The following is a 15,015-nucleotide window of genomic DNA, read 5'->3' as shown; positions in this document are numbered from 1 at the left end:
ATGGAGAAAATTTTATTTTTATAAAAGTGTTCCTATAGAATCTAGTGAATGACTTATTTTTCGGGAGGGTAGGGAGTAAGATAACTATAGTACATTAATATTAAAGGCATAAATATTTTCAGAAATGTACTGGGTAAAAAGATAAGTGCAGAAGACAAAGGCATGGTGCTTCAAAACAGGAAGATGTGTTCATTAGTAGCATGATAATTCCCAAAAGGGGTGCCTGCAAGAACATTTTATTCACATTCTACTACCCTTAAGCATCCAGTCTAGAGAAGCTAGCAAGAGCAAGCAGCCCTGGGGAGCCAAAAGGCAGGATGTGTTGTGCTGTGCTCAGCCACTACAGATGCACTTGCTGCCTGGCTCTGCTAGACAATCTCAGGGTAGCTTATATAGCAAAGACACAAAACTAGACTGTAACACAGAAAAGCTATGCCTGCAGTAACAAGTTTGAGAAAACAGAACAGCCAAATCACACTATATCCTTGTTCCATAAAGAAAAGCAGTAATTCACTCAAAATACCAAAACTCTGGGTAAAAAAAGTTTTCACTGAAGTTTAAAGTCTCATCAAGGAGCCCAGACAGTCCATCACACAATAACCGAGCTCACCGGCAGGGCAGTAATCCTAACAGAACAGCTTTCCCAACAGAAAAAGAAATGGTTTCAGGTAATCACAGTAACACTGATTTGCTGCATTCCTCCATGCAGTCCGACTGCCACACCAGCAGTGCCTATGATAAAAAAAAGGTAGTTTTTCCACCACGGAAACAAACACTAGTGAGCAGCTTTGGTGACAGAGATCTCAGGCTATTCAAATAAGCCATCTTCAACAAACTGCACTTGAATTCAACACTCGTACTCTTCATTCTCATTTCCACAACGCTGCTTTGAACATTTATCTTGAAGTTTCAGGATAGATTCTTCAGCTCATTTCAAGTAAAAGCTGATTATGAGATCTCAGGCTATTCAAATAAGCCATCTTCAACAAACTGCACTTGAATTCAACACTCGTACTCTTCATTCTCATTTCCACAACGCTGCTTTGAACATTTATCTTGAAGTTTCAGGATAGATTCTTCAGCTCATTTCAAGTAAAAGCTGATTATGAATTAATTCTATATGTTATTTGTTCAGGACCAGATGTGTATATCTCTGACTTCATAACAGATCTGTGCGTCTCAAAGACTTGTGTCTTTCAGGGGCATTTTCTGAATTCACTTTTAATGCCCCAACAGCTGGTAAAGTACCCAAACATTAATATGAATTTACTCCCACTTTGGTGCATCTTTCTAAGGATCTGCAAATAAGCTTGTATTTTTTATTTTAGCAAGAGCTATAAGCAGCTTATGACAGTTTGCTCATCAGCAGAAAAAGAAGGCAGCTATATTGATGCACAGCTATTGATTTGCCCTGTTGTGGGCATATGACCCACTTCCAGTTTTCACAATTTTTTTCTCAACTGAGAAGCTGCTGTATATCAGGATGCTCACCCCACCCTCTTAGTCTAACATCTCATTACATCTTGTCTGAAGGAAAACTGAAAGCTTCTGCAGTGACTGCTCTGAAAACTGCAGTAGTGCATTGGTGCCACTGGTTCTTTTACCCTAAGGGAAGTGTCAGCCATGTAACAGTACTGGTTAAAAAATTACATCTTTTGTTTGTAGACAGCGCTACTAATCTCTCAATCAGGCCTTCCAATTTGCTATGAGGACAGTAAAGAGAGAGCCATTGAATGATTTGAATGAAATGAAGAGCCATTTATGATTTCCACCCCTAACCTTCAAAACCTACGAGTTTTCACTTACCATGGAACAAAGTAACCATCCTCCAATGGACAAAAGGGAATTGGCATCTAAGGATCAACATGGGAAGAGCAGTATAATGTTAGCATCCAACACAGGAATAATAATAAATTTATTACAATAGAAACAAACAGATAATGCATTAGTTCATGTACAAAAACTGATAGCGTTCTGCTGCCTCAGTCAGTGCTTACTAAGTACCCACATTTAAAAACATCCTAAAACTGATGACACCACATAGATTTACGAAGGTCACAGCAATTTCTTGACACTACTGTAAGAGAGCCCAGCTACTCTTCCAGGTTTGCTGCGCAATACAGGGAGATGGAGCAGGATATGATAGGAACATCTGAAACTTGAAATTCTTCTGCACCAGAAAATTAAGATCAAGCAACTTATAAGCATGGGAAAATAAAACAATCACACTATGCATGAAATTAGTTACTCGTGGCAAATGTTTTCATTAGAAGTGCCCACCAATAAGGCAGCTGATGACTGACTTGAGTGCCCATCATTGCTCAAGGCACAAAATACTAAGCTGTCAGTTCTACTCCTGAGCTATGTTGGGTTTTTTCTTTTCTTTTTAAACAAACTGATGTAGCATAGAAGCTTTTTCACAGAACTGCATCTACTCCCAAAGGAAGCCAGACACCTCAGAAAGACCTCTTAGTACAAGAAATGTAGCTACAAGCCCACTTGACTGATCTGCATTACTAGGGCTTTACACCACCACCACCACCTTTATGTACACATTTACTGAGTTTACAGAGGAAGTGAGTGTGCACATTAATATCTCATCTTTCTCATTGCCTCACTCTCTTGGAGTAAGAAACATGGTCCATGCTAACCAAAACCAGTTTATACAAAGTAGTGTTTAAAATAAGCTATAAAATACTTCTTTGCTTTCGTTTCCCAACCTTCCAGTAAAATTATCCAGATTTATCTCACATATTTGAGGGATGCCTTAAAAAGCTGTAATTTATCCTGTCTCTGGGCAAAGCTAACGGGCAAAAAGATTCCTGCAACCACTGAGAAGCTTGCAAGTACATTCAAGTTGCAGCTAATTTATTTCTGGGGCAGTATCAGGTCACAAAACATACAGCGTGAAAGGAATACTGGCACTGAGCAAACATTGAAGCAAATTAGGACATTCTCTCTCTACTCCCTCTTATACCAGACTCCCTGATGGAAGTCCACAAATAATTTCTTCTCTAAGAAGACAATAAAAACTCATCCTAATACAGTCTCAAGAGCCATATATACATATTTTGTATATTTGAAAACGCTGGCAAAAGTCCACAGAGGCAGAAGATAAAAAGCATGAAAGCTAAGTCTAACATCAGGTTCTCTAGTGAACCTGACACCTAGAAACAAAACAACGTAAGGCTTCTTTCTTCTGAAGTACCCTCCCCAAAATGTGATTTTCCAGTGGCATGTGGAAGAGGCCAGCTGCTGAGACCTTCTTTCTTGCTTCGTGATTTAGAAAGTGAGATGTTATGCAGCAGAGAGGCAGGCCTGACGAATACTTTGTGCCCAGGTGTTTAAGAGTGCCGTGACTGAATGCTTGTCTGGAAGTTGCAATAGTTTTGAAGTCATGTACCGATACACTGACTGCAAAAAGGGATTGGCTGCTAGAAGGAAGAAAAAACAAAAAGAGAACAGATAAACAGTTATAATAAAAATAATATTTAACAAATCTTAAAAATAGTAACATTAGATGTTCACATTTCCCCACTATTACCGCATACACATGCCCAACAAATGTCATGCTAGCATCCTCATACCATACTGTCTCGGGTTTTTTATCCACAGAGGGCTCTGATCTGGATAGTCCGCTGGAACGCTGAGCTGTAGTGGTGGGACATTTGGAAGATTCTTGTCATCTAGAATGCAAACACACTTCCCATCAGAACAAAGCATTCCTTGCTGGACAGACAGGGGGGTTGTGCATAATTCAGCTTGGTTTCTAGCCTCTTGAACCCCAAGGAGGAACCAGGCTGTACATCTTCATTTTTACTGGAAGGCAATCTCATTGCTTACCTCAACAATTAAATTCTTGGAAGAAAAGCCGGGCTAGCAAACAGCTCCATCTCTTACACATTTATGCACCTTGCCAAGCTCATAATTTCATCAGCTGAACTTCACTAACTTAGTCACCTCATTTTTGAAAATTAAGGGCCTTAAATACTAATATTCATTACAAAACCAGTTCCAATATCTCAAATGAAGGGGAGGAGGAAAGAATCTATTCTCCCCATTGGAATACAAGAGCAAAACAAGTTAACAGACTGTAACACTTTATGATTATTCAGCTGAGATGAAAAAAAAAGATGCAATCTGAATTAATTTCTTGAACATCCACCATTGTCAGTGATCATCAGTACAAATTGGGTTAGATCCTCCCAAGAATTAACACAGTATTTCTCTAGCTCCGTCCTAGTTGTTGAAGGCAGAAAAATTCTTACGTATCAGCATAGGTCAAATCAGGAATCAAGATTGTTGCTAGTAATTTTCTAGACACTAAAGATTAGCAACTGCAACTTCAGCGCAAAGAAAGGATCAGTGTGACTGAAATCTCCAGATGTACCCTGAAGCAGGCGGTGCAAATGTCATGACTAAGCAGTGCTATGAATCTGGTAAGTATAGACGTCATACAGAAGTCACCGGTTAGCAAGATTCAAGACTGTTAACAAAAAAACTTCAGATTTCTACAATCAAGCTCAGTAATTCTTTCTGAATTCAGCCCTTAGTGTCTTCTTGCTTACCTAGCTTGCATATGAGATGAACCGTGCCATTATTACTGCAGTGGGAAGGGTCCAGGTTCACTAGGAATTTAGGATTTAATCTTGCAACTTCCCCTTGTAAGACATTTGGTATGGTCTGTCTTTCATCCTCTTCATATTTCCGTTTCCGAGGGGAAGCAACCGGGGCCCTATGTAAAATACAGTCCACAAAAGGACTAGATGAAAATGCTATGCCAATACCACATCTGTGAAATATTTTACAGGTGTAAAAAGGAAAGCTGTAACTTACACCCGTCCATAAACCCATCTGTTCTTTTAATAGTTTCGAAAAATAAGTATTTTTTCCTTTAAAAATAAACATCTAAGACAGCTGGTCAATGATACATACGTGATTGGTGGTCCATGAATTGCAGTCATAGCTGGCATAAATGTACGGTAAAGGGAATGGTTGAAGACTGGTGAACGGATGTTGGCCAAAACAGCATCCAAAAGTGGCTGACACAAGTACTGCTGTTTGGTGGGGGGCACTGGGGGAGGCGGTGGTGTAGGCTAAAACACAAGAGAAGCCCCTTTTCTTTTAATCATCTCCAAAAAAGAAACCTCTACTATTGCTTTTGCAAAATTTTACAGTAGTAAACTTCCAATGCATGAGATGCAAAGGATTCTCAAAAGTGCATGCAGTAACATTAAAGGGGGCAGAGGGTCAACTATGTGCAGCTTTCATTTTAGGAAGTCTGTTCTGAAATCAGCTGCAAAAGTTCATAAAAAATTACTCAAGTCTTTGCACAAAACACAAGAATTTGGAAGTTCAGCTAAAAGATACATACAGGTGACCCACATGGAGCAAATGCTTGCCCATTTTTTTCCTGTTTTCTTACTTTCTCCAGCCTTACTTGAAGTCTTAACAGCATGAGCAACAAGAAACGCAAAAAATTATCTTGCTAAATTACGAGGCCTTTTGGAATTGACTGCTTATCTCTTGCTAGCACAAAACATTACATACCACAGCCATATCGTTTTTCAGCTTCTCCAGAGCAATTTCGCATTTCTGCAGTGTCTTCAGGGGGCACCTGCAGAAGAGGAGAAATATCACCACCACAAAATGGTCACCTTGGCTGAAGTATTTCTGCTATCTGAGCCCCACAGACAGCCTCAATGCCAACATGGCTGGATGCTAAACAACACATTTCTGGAAGAGCTGGGGAGTCTGATGTCCAGCCAAAAAAAGGAAAAAGAGTTACCGTTTTGAAGGGTCAGTCAGGATATCCAAGAGACTCTTCATTTTACTCAGGTCCTTCTTCCTGTCTGAAATAGTATCAGACACACAAACACTGACTACAAGAATACCTTCCGCACTTGCAGACAGAAAAACAGTATACTGTTAAAAGTGAAAACATGAGCCAACACTGAAGTAGTGAGGATCAAAGATCTTTCATCTGATTGCACGTATATTCACTGCATAAGCTCTGTGTGTCTCAAAAACATCAGAAGTAAAGGAAAAACAATGAGAATTTAAGGAAGAGGATTTTGCCCGCTCTTCACAGTAAAATCTTTACTAACTTTCACTGTCATTTTTAATCCCTGGAACAGAAACCATCACAGAAGGCAAGGAACTGCTTCTTTCATCCGAAGAGCTAGCTGACAGAAAGAAAAGTGTGATTAAACACAGGGAACCTTACCTTCATTTTTATCTATTTTATTGATCATCCGCCGGAGTGGCTCAATGTATTTTGATAGCTGTTTGAGTTTTTCCAGATACTGTTGCTCCTCTGACTGGCTAGAACTGGCTGGACTCATGACAGAATTTGGATTTCCTGGCAAGAAGTAAAGGCTGCATGTCACAGGGATGATAAACAGCATTCTCACGTTTCAGAATCTAGATCTGAAACGTGGCACTCTCAAAGCATAGCTGACATCAAACACCTAAATCCACAACAAGATGCCCTCCACAGTTTAAGTGCTTGTCTAATCCTCTAGTCTTTGTGTAGAAATAATGTGTTTTGTGGATAGAACAGCAATTCCCATTTAATATATTTTTTTTCTGAAAAGGTCCAATTTCATATACCCATTTTCTAGGTCCTCATTTTGCCTTCACACTGATGCATTAAACACTAAATCAACACACTGAATTTACTGCAGTTTTCTTTAATTCAGTGCTTTCCAAACTGCAGAGCACGCAACACTGGTATGAGAGGGAGCCAGTATGTTACTTCCATTCACAGTATCAGAAACTGCTTACTACATCTAGGAGAGAGAGGAGCACAAGTGTCAAGAGTACATCTAGAAAGGTGTTTTGGAGCAAAGCAGCCTGTCACCTGCGATTAAGTGGTTTCACCCTTTACAACTGCATGCTGTTGCTAAGGGTTCCTTCCTGCGTGGAACTAAGGAATCATTACGCTTCCATCAACTTGCTCCATTAAATTAAGTATCATTCTTTTTTCAAAAGACTGGGGAAGTTAAAAAACCCCATTACACAGTTCAGTGATAAGAAAAGAGGTTTCAAATGGATTTTGATTGGAGATATCCATGTTGTTGTGTTACGTGGTGCATGTGACATGTTCGCTATCTGCAAAAGCTGGCTGCTTTGTAGAGCTCTTTAAAATTCACATGGTGCCAAACAGTAACAGGTTTCCTGGGAACTATTACAGTAACAAAAACATACCCCACCACACAGTCTGCAGTATGGTTCTGAGATCATTTACCTGGAGTGTTTAAAGGACCTGGGGATGGGACACTGAAGTTCTGAGGTGTTCGTGCAGCTGCTGGGCTCTGGGATGGTTGCGGAGATGGACTGGGGAGAAAGCTGCTGGGTGATGGAGCCGGGCCAGAGCTGAAAAATAAGCATAAAAAAAATCAAACCTGCTAGAGTCTGGCAAGGAAGCACGATCCACCTGTGAATAGATTTGGTTTTAGTAAGCATTGTTATGGCACTCTGTAGCTCTGTCAGTACACTTGGTGAGGATTTTGTGCACAGCTTCTTTATTTAAAAGGGGGGGGTGTCAGAATGTATTTTGCACAATTCCACCTGTGCTCTCACTGAAGCCAATATTAAAATTAATCCACTTAAATGGAAACAGAGTAAGATATATTGAATACTTCTGAAAACTTCACCCTTACAGCCCTGATAAAGGTCCTCAAAAGTTGCTGACTAGCTCACCTGACATTTGAATTTGGCTGAGAAGTTGGCTGGCCTGGCTGAGGAGATGGCTGTGGCTGAGGTGGTGGAGGCATTGACTGGGGTGTTTGAGCTTGCTGGACAGGAGATGGGGATGACATCATGGTAATATTGTTCTGACTGACCTGAAATGTGGAAAAAGCTAAGATCAGTAACAACAAAAGGGAGCAGATTAGGGGAACCTAACTAAAAGGCTTTACCTATGGAGAGAAACGTATCCTCAGGCCTATGAGAAATGAAAGTGTTAGTTTCCTGTTCTCCCTCATAACAACAGTCCTACCTGTATCACTCAAAGCTCTCAGGACAGTACTCGATATCAACCTTACTAAAAATAACCATTAAAATTGCACACAATTTGAATAACTGTATAGTAGTTGTTTTTCATTTCCAAAACCATTATACTGCAATAAAATGCCATCTGAAAATCTGTATTTTATTAGAACTAAGAAAAGCAGGAAGAAAAAGTTCTAATTTGAGAAGTAACAGTCATGAAAACCCCTCCTTATTTTGACATTTTAATAACAGTCTTCAAAGGTCTGTCAGACTTGACTGTAGCTTCCCAACTGGTTTTCTTTAGGAGGAAGGAAGAAAAAAAAAAAAAAGTTAAGTAAGCCAAGCCACCATCATCTTGTTTAAATATTCAGCTTTAAAGTCTGGCTGGAGACAGAAACACTCCAAACTGAATGGCTAGGTGGAAAAAAAAAAAAAGAAATAGCTTTCTGACCTTTGGAGAATGATGAGGTGTGCCTGAAGGATAAAAAGATGAATAAGAGCATTTCCAGCACAGCACTGAACTCCTGGTAACAACTAAGTTTATTCTGTACGCTCTGAAGTGTCAAGAGCCAGATGATGCTCAGTTTAAAGGAACTTGACACATTTGTTCTAATGGATGTTTTTCCTCTTGATCACTTCAAACAAAAAGCCCTGTATCATGGCCAGGAGCAGTAATGCAGATACTAAGTGATCATGTTTAAGGCACGTGCAGAGTTCTTATGACCTCAGGCTATAAATAAGTACATGCAAAGATAAACTGAATTAGCCCACAAAGGCCGCATATCGTGACTCAGTAACCCATGCATCCATTCTGTAAGTCATTGATTAGCACCTTTATGAATTAACAACTCCTGCCCTCAGTCTATACCATTTTTCAGCAAAGGTCCCAGGAAACCCACGAGTCACAGACACTTCATGGGTACTGTGATTTGGTGTTGTCCTTCACTCACTCACTAAATATACATCTAAATCACCCAACTGTTTCCAGAGCACATAACATTTTAGCACATAAAATTTAACACATTAAGAAGTAAGTATTGCATGGTCTACATTTGTACGTACGCACTGAATATGACAGGAAATGCTTTGCTTAGCATATCGCATTACAGCTATGCAAGAAGACATCACACTCCACTAAAAACCAAAAATAATAATGGGCCCAAACAACCACAGCTAGGTGCAAATGTAGAACTACTAAACTTGAAGATGCTAGTTTACCATCCATTAAAGCATAGTTTAAAATCAAATGTAGCCTGACATACTCTGGTAGGTTTTTTTCCAATCTTCAATAGCCCCATTACCTTTGCAACCTCTACTACAAAGACAGTATCTAGAACAAGTAAGCCTGAAATGATGTTTTAAATCAGCTATTACATCTTCCTTTTCTCCATCATCAACAAATACTGAGACCGCTTCCTGCTTTTCATAGGAGGTGGATTCTTCAACAGCACACATCTCCTCAACAGTTGGAAAAGCATTTTTGAGATTGAAAAAGCATAATCTGCCTCCCACAGAAACCAAGCATCTCACCACTGTTTGGAAGGAAGCTAGCATGAACACTGCAAAAAGCACTCCGTGATTTTTTTACAATTCTATTTAACATTCTATTAAACAGCAAGTGATTTAGAACTTACCCACATGGATGCTGCACCCATTTTTCATCAAGTCAAACTACGACCACTTTTTGAGTGGTTCATTTCCTGAAAATCAGGCCCCTTTTAAGTGTCTCAAGTTGGTTACACAAAATTACTGCTGAAGACTTAAATCCACGTTTGGGAAGGAAGGAGAAAGATTTCATTAGGATTTTTGCCAGATTTAAGCTTTTGTATCTACTTCAACGCCAAGGTCCCTTCACGGTAATTTAAAAAATGTTGCAGAAAAGCAGAGCAAAGAACATGCTGCATCTACTGTGCATATAAGCATAGAAAAAACTAATCTTTTTTTGTATTACCCCTTCTTAAGTACATGCACAGGCAAACAGCTTTCCTTCTCGCAACAGGTTTGCTCTCTGCCCGCTTGATTTCAGAATACCAAAGGCTAATGTCTAATATTAAGCAAAACTGTGACATTTTCAAAAGCATGCACTCAGAAGTATGCAATTCTGAACTTACTGCCTTATTTTTCTTTGGAAGCAGTTAATTTGCTACCAAAAAATTTCAGATATCTTTCTATAGGACAGATACTTTCAGCTTTACATTTCTACACTGTTGGCAGGATATGGGTTAAGACTGTAATGAAATTTCAACTTCTAGGGAATGCTCATTCCAACCAATTCCTACTAAAAAGAAGGCTTAAAGAAACGAACACACAAAAATATCAGTAAGCGCAAAATACAAACCCCCCTCTCTCTGGAACTTTAACCCTGTTAAACTCATTTAGCTCCTCATTCAACTCCAGAGTTAAGCCATGGTTACTGTCCATTTGCATACCCTTCATCTTCAACATATATAAGGAAATGCAACTGCATATTTTTTCACTGCAGGATTAAAGTTTCTGCATCTACAAGTATATCCATGGACAGCTATTACAGCCCACTGGACATGAATTCACTCTGCAACTCTACAGTGACCTGATCATGACACCAAGCCTAAACTTTCTGAAATCTCGCCCAAAAGATATTTAGGCTTGCATGACAAAAGTTTGCACTTAATATCCATTAAATCAAAGCTATTCTTACTATTTAGAACACACCATGCTGGAAGATAAACTTAGCTATAAGGCCTACCTCCAGGTTGCTGAGGCTCAGGCAAAGAACAGCACTCAGTAGATAAGGCTAGTGAGTTTTTCAGACTCTCCCAGTAGCAAGAATGCACAATATGCAGAAGCTAACAGCAAGGAAAAAGAGACTGCGACAAGGAAGTGATGGGCAGTAATGAGGAACAGTAGAAACACTTTTAGTTTGAAGGAAAACTCTAGAAAGCATTTACACTACTATTCTTACAGTTTCAGTGTTAAGCCAGTAAGCACAGCCTTGCCTGCTCTGTTGCAAACTGGGTTCAAAGTTCACCATTACGCTGCTTTACGTTACGAAATGGAAGCTCTGCAGAGCTTCAAGTAAGTTCAGACACAGGTTCCCATATTCCCAGTCAGGCTAGTATCCCTTGCTTTATTTTAATATTAAACTCAGTTTTACTTTTTTTTCCTGTATTTTCAATTTGCTGAAGATTTCTGTGCCAACAATAAATAGGAGGTTTATACTATTGCAGACTGTAATAAATTTGTAGATAGAACTTGAAGGTTTTTATGCTAGAAATACAGAATGATTGGTATTAGCACATTAGTTATCTAATTGCTAAAGCAAAAGCTAAGTAATAGATTAGTTTAATTTTTTTAAATTTCAAGATCAGCAGGTTTCTTGAGCCAATCCCAATATGGTATAGGAACCTTCTCTTAGCAGTTCAAGAAGTGCCATTAACATTGATTGTAGTTCATATTTGGTAAGTATTCAACTAAGAAAAAAAAAAAGTCAGTTCTAATTCTATGGCAATTCAAAAGACCAGGAGATTGTGGAATACAATGCCATATCAGTAAATATATTTTGATTGAAAAGACCATAATAGCAAAAACACCCCGACCAAACAAAAAAAATCCACTGCAGAATCAACTGAACTTTGTGATAAAAAAGTACAGACTGACATTTTTGTCATAAATAAATAGCTACACAATATTGGTATCACGTCTGGTCCTTTTGTTGAAGGGGTTCTTGAGTGCAATACCATGATTTTTTTCTGAAGAGAAAAGACACCCTGAACTACCTATAACTTTTAATACTGTTGTCAAGGAGATGACAGACTCTTAAATGAGTAATTAATAGCCAGCTATATGCTATAGCCCCTTACTCCTATTGTGAACAGCTGCAAGGGCTCTGATGACAAGAAAGTTATAACATAGCCAACAGATAATATTATTTAAGCATTTTACAAAATTAAGAGGCATAAATTACATTTCTAATTTCTAACCTACCTAGAACCTGAACAAAATGTTTCGGCAGACAACATGCATACTGATCTAGAGCTGCCAAGTATATGGCACGTCAGACTGGCTTTAAACACACACTTCTTGCCATTATTAAACCATGACACTCACCCATCCTACCACCTGCTTAGGAGCCATTTTTAATCCAATTATTGTTCACAAAGGAATTTAGTTTTCTCTGCTGCCTTCTTAGTTTTACAGTCTGCTACATCATTTTCACAATCCTTGGCATGCTACTGAGAGCACTCCTTGATGACCAATTCACTTGGCGTCAGAAATCAAAGCTTCTCAATAACCACAGACACATCAGCACTAAAAGATCAACTTACGGCACTGAATGCTTAAACTAGAGGTCTTTTGTTATGATTGAAGTATTAAATATAAGGCATTCCAATATTTAAATAACTATCAGAAGGCCTCATCATCAAACCAAATACTGTCAATACTTCACATGGGAGATGACTGTCTCAGTACACATAAATTGCTACAGCAAACAAAGCCCAAAGTAAATTCTCCTTTGACTCAGTGATGCCTGGGTTTTATTTCAGTTAACATATAAACAACGACCTGGATTGAAATGACCATCCATCTTAAACCAGAAACAGCAGCAGATGTGTTTGCCTAGGTCTTCAGAATCTTTTTGATCACTATATCTACCTTAGCAAATTCCTGAGAAGAAAAGGCTGTGCCTACTGAACTCAATGCAGCAGCACTAGGAAGCAAAGATTCAGACAGTCCACAGCCCCATGACAAGCTTGCAAAGGAAACAAAAATGCAAAGAGTAAAGAAACTTGTATTAAACCTATGAACAAAATGCACTGGTATTAAGAACTAAAACTGCACTTGGTACTAAATTTGACAATTAGCATCTAAAAGAACAAGACATGAGGTTCATGAGTAACAGAAAAAATGCAGTTGAACGCTATTCCACCATCATAATATGATAGATGTTTAAACCAACACCAATCATACAGAGCTCAGCAAACTTCTGCAGAGCAGAACAGTGCCTCGTTTTGTGACTTACTGGTAAGAACTAAGTCCTGTTTTATTCTAGTTGTCCCCATTCCTGCTCCCCCAAAATGATACATTTTGCTGGCAAAACGTGATTGTGAGGTCTTGAGTAGATCTGGACCTGCACCAGGCAAATGCAGTACTCTGACTTCACACATCTCCCAGCAACAGCTGAATAGGTGCTGCCAGCCTGCCTACACAGGTTCTTCTCTGATGCAGGTACAAGGGTAATTCTTCTGGTAGTAGTTCCTCCTACACAACCACTAAAGAACAGAACAGATCCATTTTTCTTGGTCCCTGATACCATGCCAAGAAGCTACACAAACTGAAATGAACCAAGTTTACTATTAATAAAAGAAAAACCTGTACACAGCATGAACACATGATAAGTAAGGTCCCAGACACAACTCAGCCAGTACACTGCAGTGCTGACTTGCAACATACTCATAAATGCACACTTGTGGAGTACGGACAGACTAAACTGGAACCACAAAGTTCTAATTTGAGACTTGAATTAATTCAGAACATGGAAATGTTTTAAATGTCAAAATAAAGATCTATGCTGCTTTAAAAATGCTTTATTTGATATCCCACGCTCTCAGAAAACCTATTATTTAAAATTTAAAAAAATCTATAAAAAAACCTAAACAGCCCAATACTGTATGTAACAGCAGCAAGTTAGTAGTTTGATGAAAGAGTGAACTTCCCCTTGCTTGAAAGCAAGGGCTATACAATCACGTATTGAATGCTTTGCACAATTCCTGACACAATGTGCTTTGACTCAGTAAATACCTGTGGCATTTGCTGTCCACCCAAAGGAATGGAGCTTGGCGGTGTAGCAGACACAGCGGTGGTAGGCGGGAACCGTGGTCTTATTTGCATCCCACCTCGGGCCATAGGTGCGGTGATCATCTTTGAGGACAGAGGGACAACAGACAAAAGTAATCGCAAAACAAGAAATGCAGTGCACTGGCAGGATGAGAAGCACATGCAGCCTCCAGGAATTAGGGGGTGGGGAAGCATGAAGGTAAGGTTAGTGAGCTTTTCTCTAAAGGTTAACCTAACGTGCTAGCTTAGAAATCAAACTCCTTTTTATACTCTTTCTATCCATTTTCAGAAAACTAATGAATTATAGGTATCTTGAGAGAGTGGATTTGTACATTCAGATTCATGGGTCAAGGGTTGACTATCCTATCATCTGCATGAAAGGCTTTTCCTAAATTTTGCCTGACATCTTGAATTTCTATAATTCTTGGGAATAAGTACTCTAAGATTGTTGTCAAGAATGCTCCATATAAGAAGCTATATATTGCCATAGGTTTCCAATATGCTTTCCCCCACTGTGGGCTCAAAGGATTTAGCAGTATTTGCATATGCCCCCTTCATTATAAAATAATTTGGCAGACAGTTCGACAGCAACTGTCAGTACGAATGCTCCACAGTGAACAAAATTTCATACCAACTTAACCTATGACAGTATAACAATGTCAAAGACAACAAAAAACTTCTGGATTTTAAAATGTTATCTCCTTCCTTTTATAACTCACAGAATAAGTCAATTATATCCTTGTAATTTTCATCATTTTGACAAATACCCATTCCTCTATTACTAAGCTGTGCCAAAGTACTGTTAGGAGTTCATTATCTGCCTCAAGCTTACTCATGCACTATTTGATCCTCCGAATGTACAGACTGAGCACACCCTAAAGTACAATAATTTAGGACAAATGATGAAGGTTAGCATTAGAATGGATTTGTATGTTAAAACAGTATTAGGACTATGCTGCTCTGCAGTGTCTAGGAGTACCTTTCAGAATGATCAGCCTGCATAAGACAACACTGATTTAATCATATATATCTCTATAGACCTTTGTTACTTAAAATTTAATATTATACCATATACGCTGAGAATTTACAGCAAATACAGCATATTTTTGAGGTGATATTTGTGTAACTTTGGCAGATTCACTTATGAGTAAAAAAGCTTCTGTTCGGTACTTCAAAAAAGCTACAGTAAAGTTCTCTGGGCTACTT

General features: G+C 38.9%; 1 protein-coding gene across 6 annotated transcripts in view; it reads right to left on the bottom strand.

Annotated features, from left to right (window-relative positions):
- Nucleotides 1–1,880: 1,880 nt before the first annotated feature.
- Nucleotides 1,881–15,015, bottom strand: part of MED15 (mediator complex subunit 15) — a 56,404-nt gene continuing 43,269 nt past the window's right edge. For 3 of the 6 annotated variants that reach the window (XM_055704847.1, XM_055704869.1, XM_055704862.1), the window contains 10 exons: nucleotides 13,774–13,893; nucleotides 7,705–7,847; nucleotides 7,250–7,377; nucleotides 6,227–6,361; nucleotides 5,789–5,852; nucleotides 5,551–5,617; nucleotides 4,936–5,096; nucleotides 4,569–4,735; nucleotides 3,588–3,686; nucleotides 1,881–3,434 (listed from right to left, as the gene is read on the bottom strand). In XM_055704847.1, coding sequence (XP_055560822.1) covers nucleotides 3,298–3,434; nucleotides 3,588–3,686; nucleotides 4,569–4,735; nucleotides 4,936–5,096; nucleotides 5,551–5,617; nucleotides 5,789–5,852; nucleotides 6,227–6,361; nucleotides 7,250–7,377; nucleotides 7,705–7,847; nucleotides 13,774–13,893 — 1,221 coding nt within the window. In that variant the 3' untranslated portion in view covers nucleotides 1,881–3,297. The remainder of the gene's footprint in view (nucleotides 3,435–3,587; nucleotides 3,687–4,568; nucleotides 4,736–4,935; nucleotides 5,097–5,550; nucleotides 5,618–5,788; nucleotides 5,853–6,226; nucleotides 6,362–7,249; nucleotides 7,378–7,704; nucleotides 7,848–13,773; nucleotides 13,894–15,015) is intronic. The other 3 variants (XM_055704855.1, XM_055704871.1, XM_055704839.1) reach the window with 2 other exon arrangements.

This window comes from Falco cherrug, chromosome 1 (assembly GCF_023634085.1).
Source record: "Falco cherrug isolate bFalChe1 chromosome 1, bFalChe1.pri, whole genome shotgun sequence".
Taxonomy (NCBI): Eukaryota; Metazoa; Chordata; class Aves; order Falconiformes; family Falconidae; genus Falco; species Falco cherrug.
The sequence above is the reverse complement of the archived record's forward strand: the minus strand, read 5'-3'. Positions and strand labels throughout refer to the sequence as shown.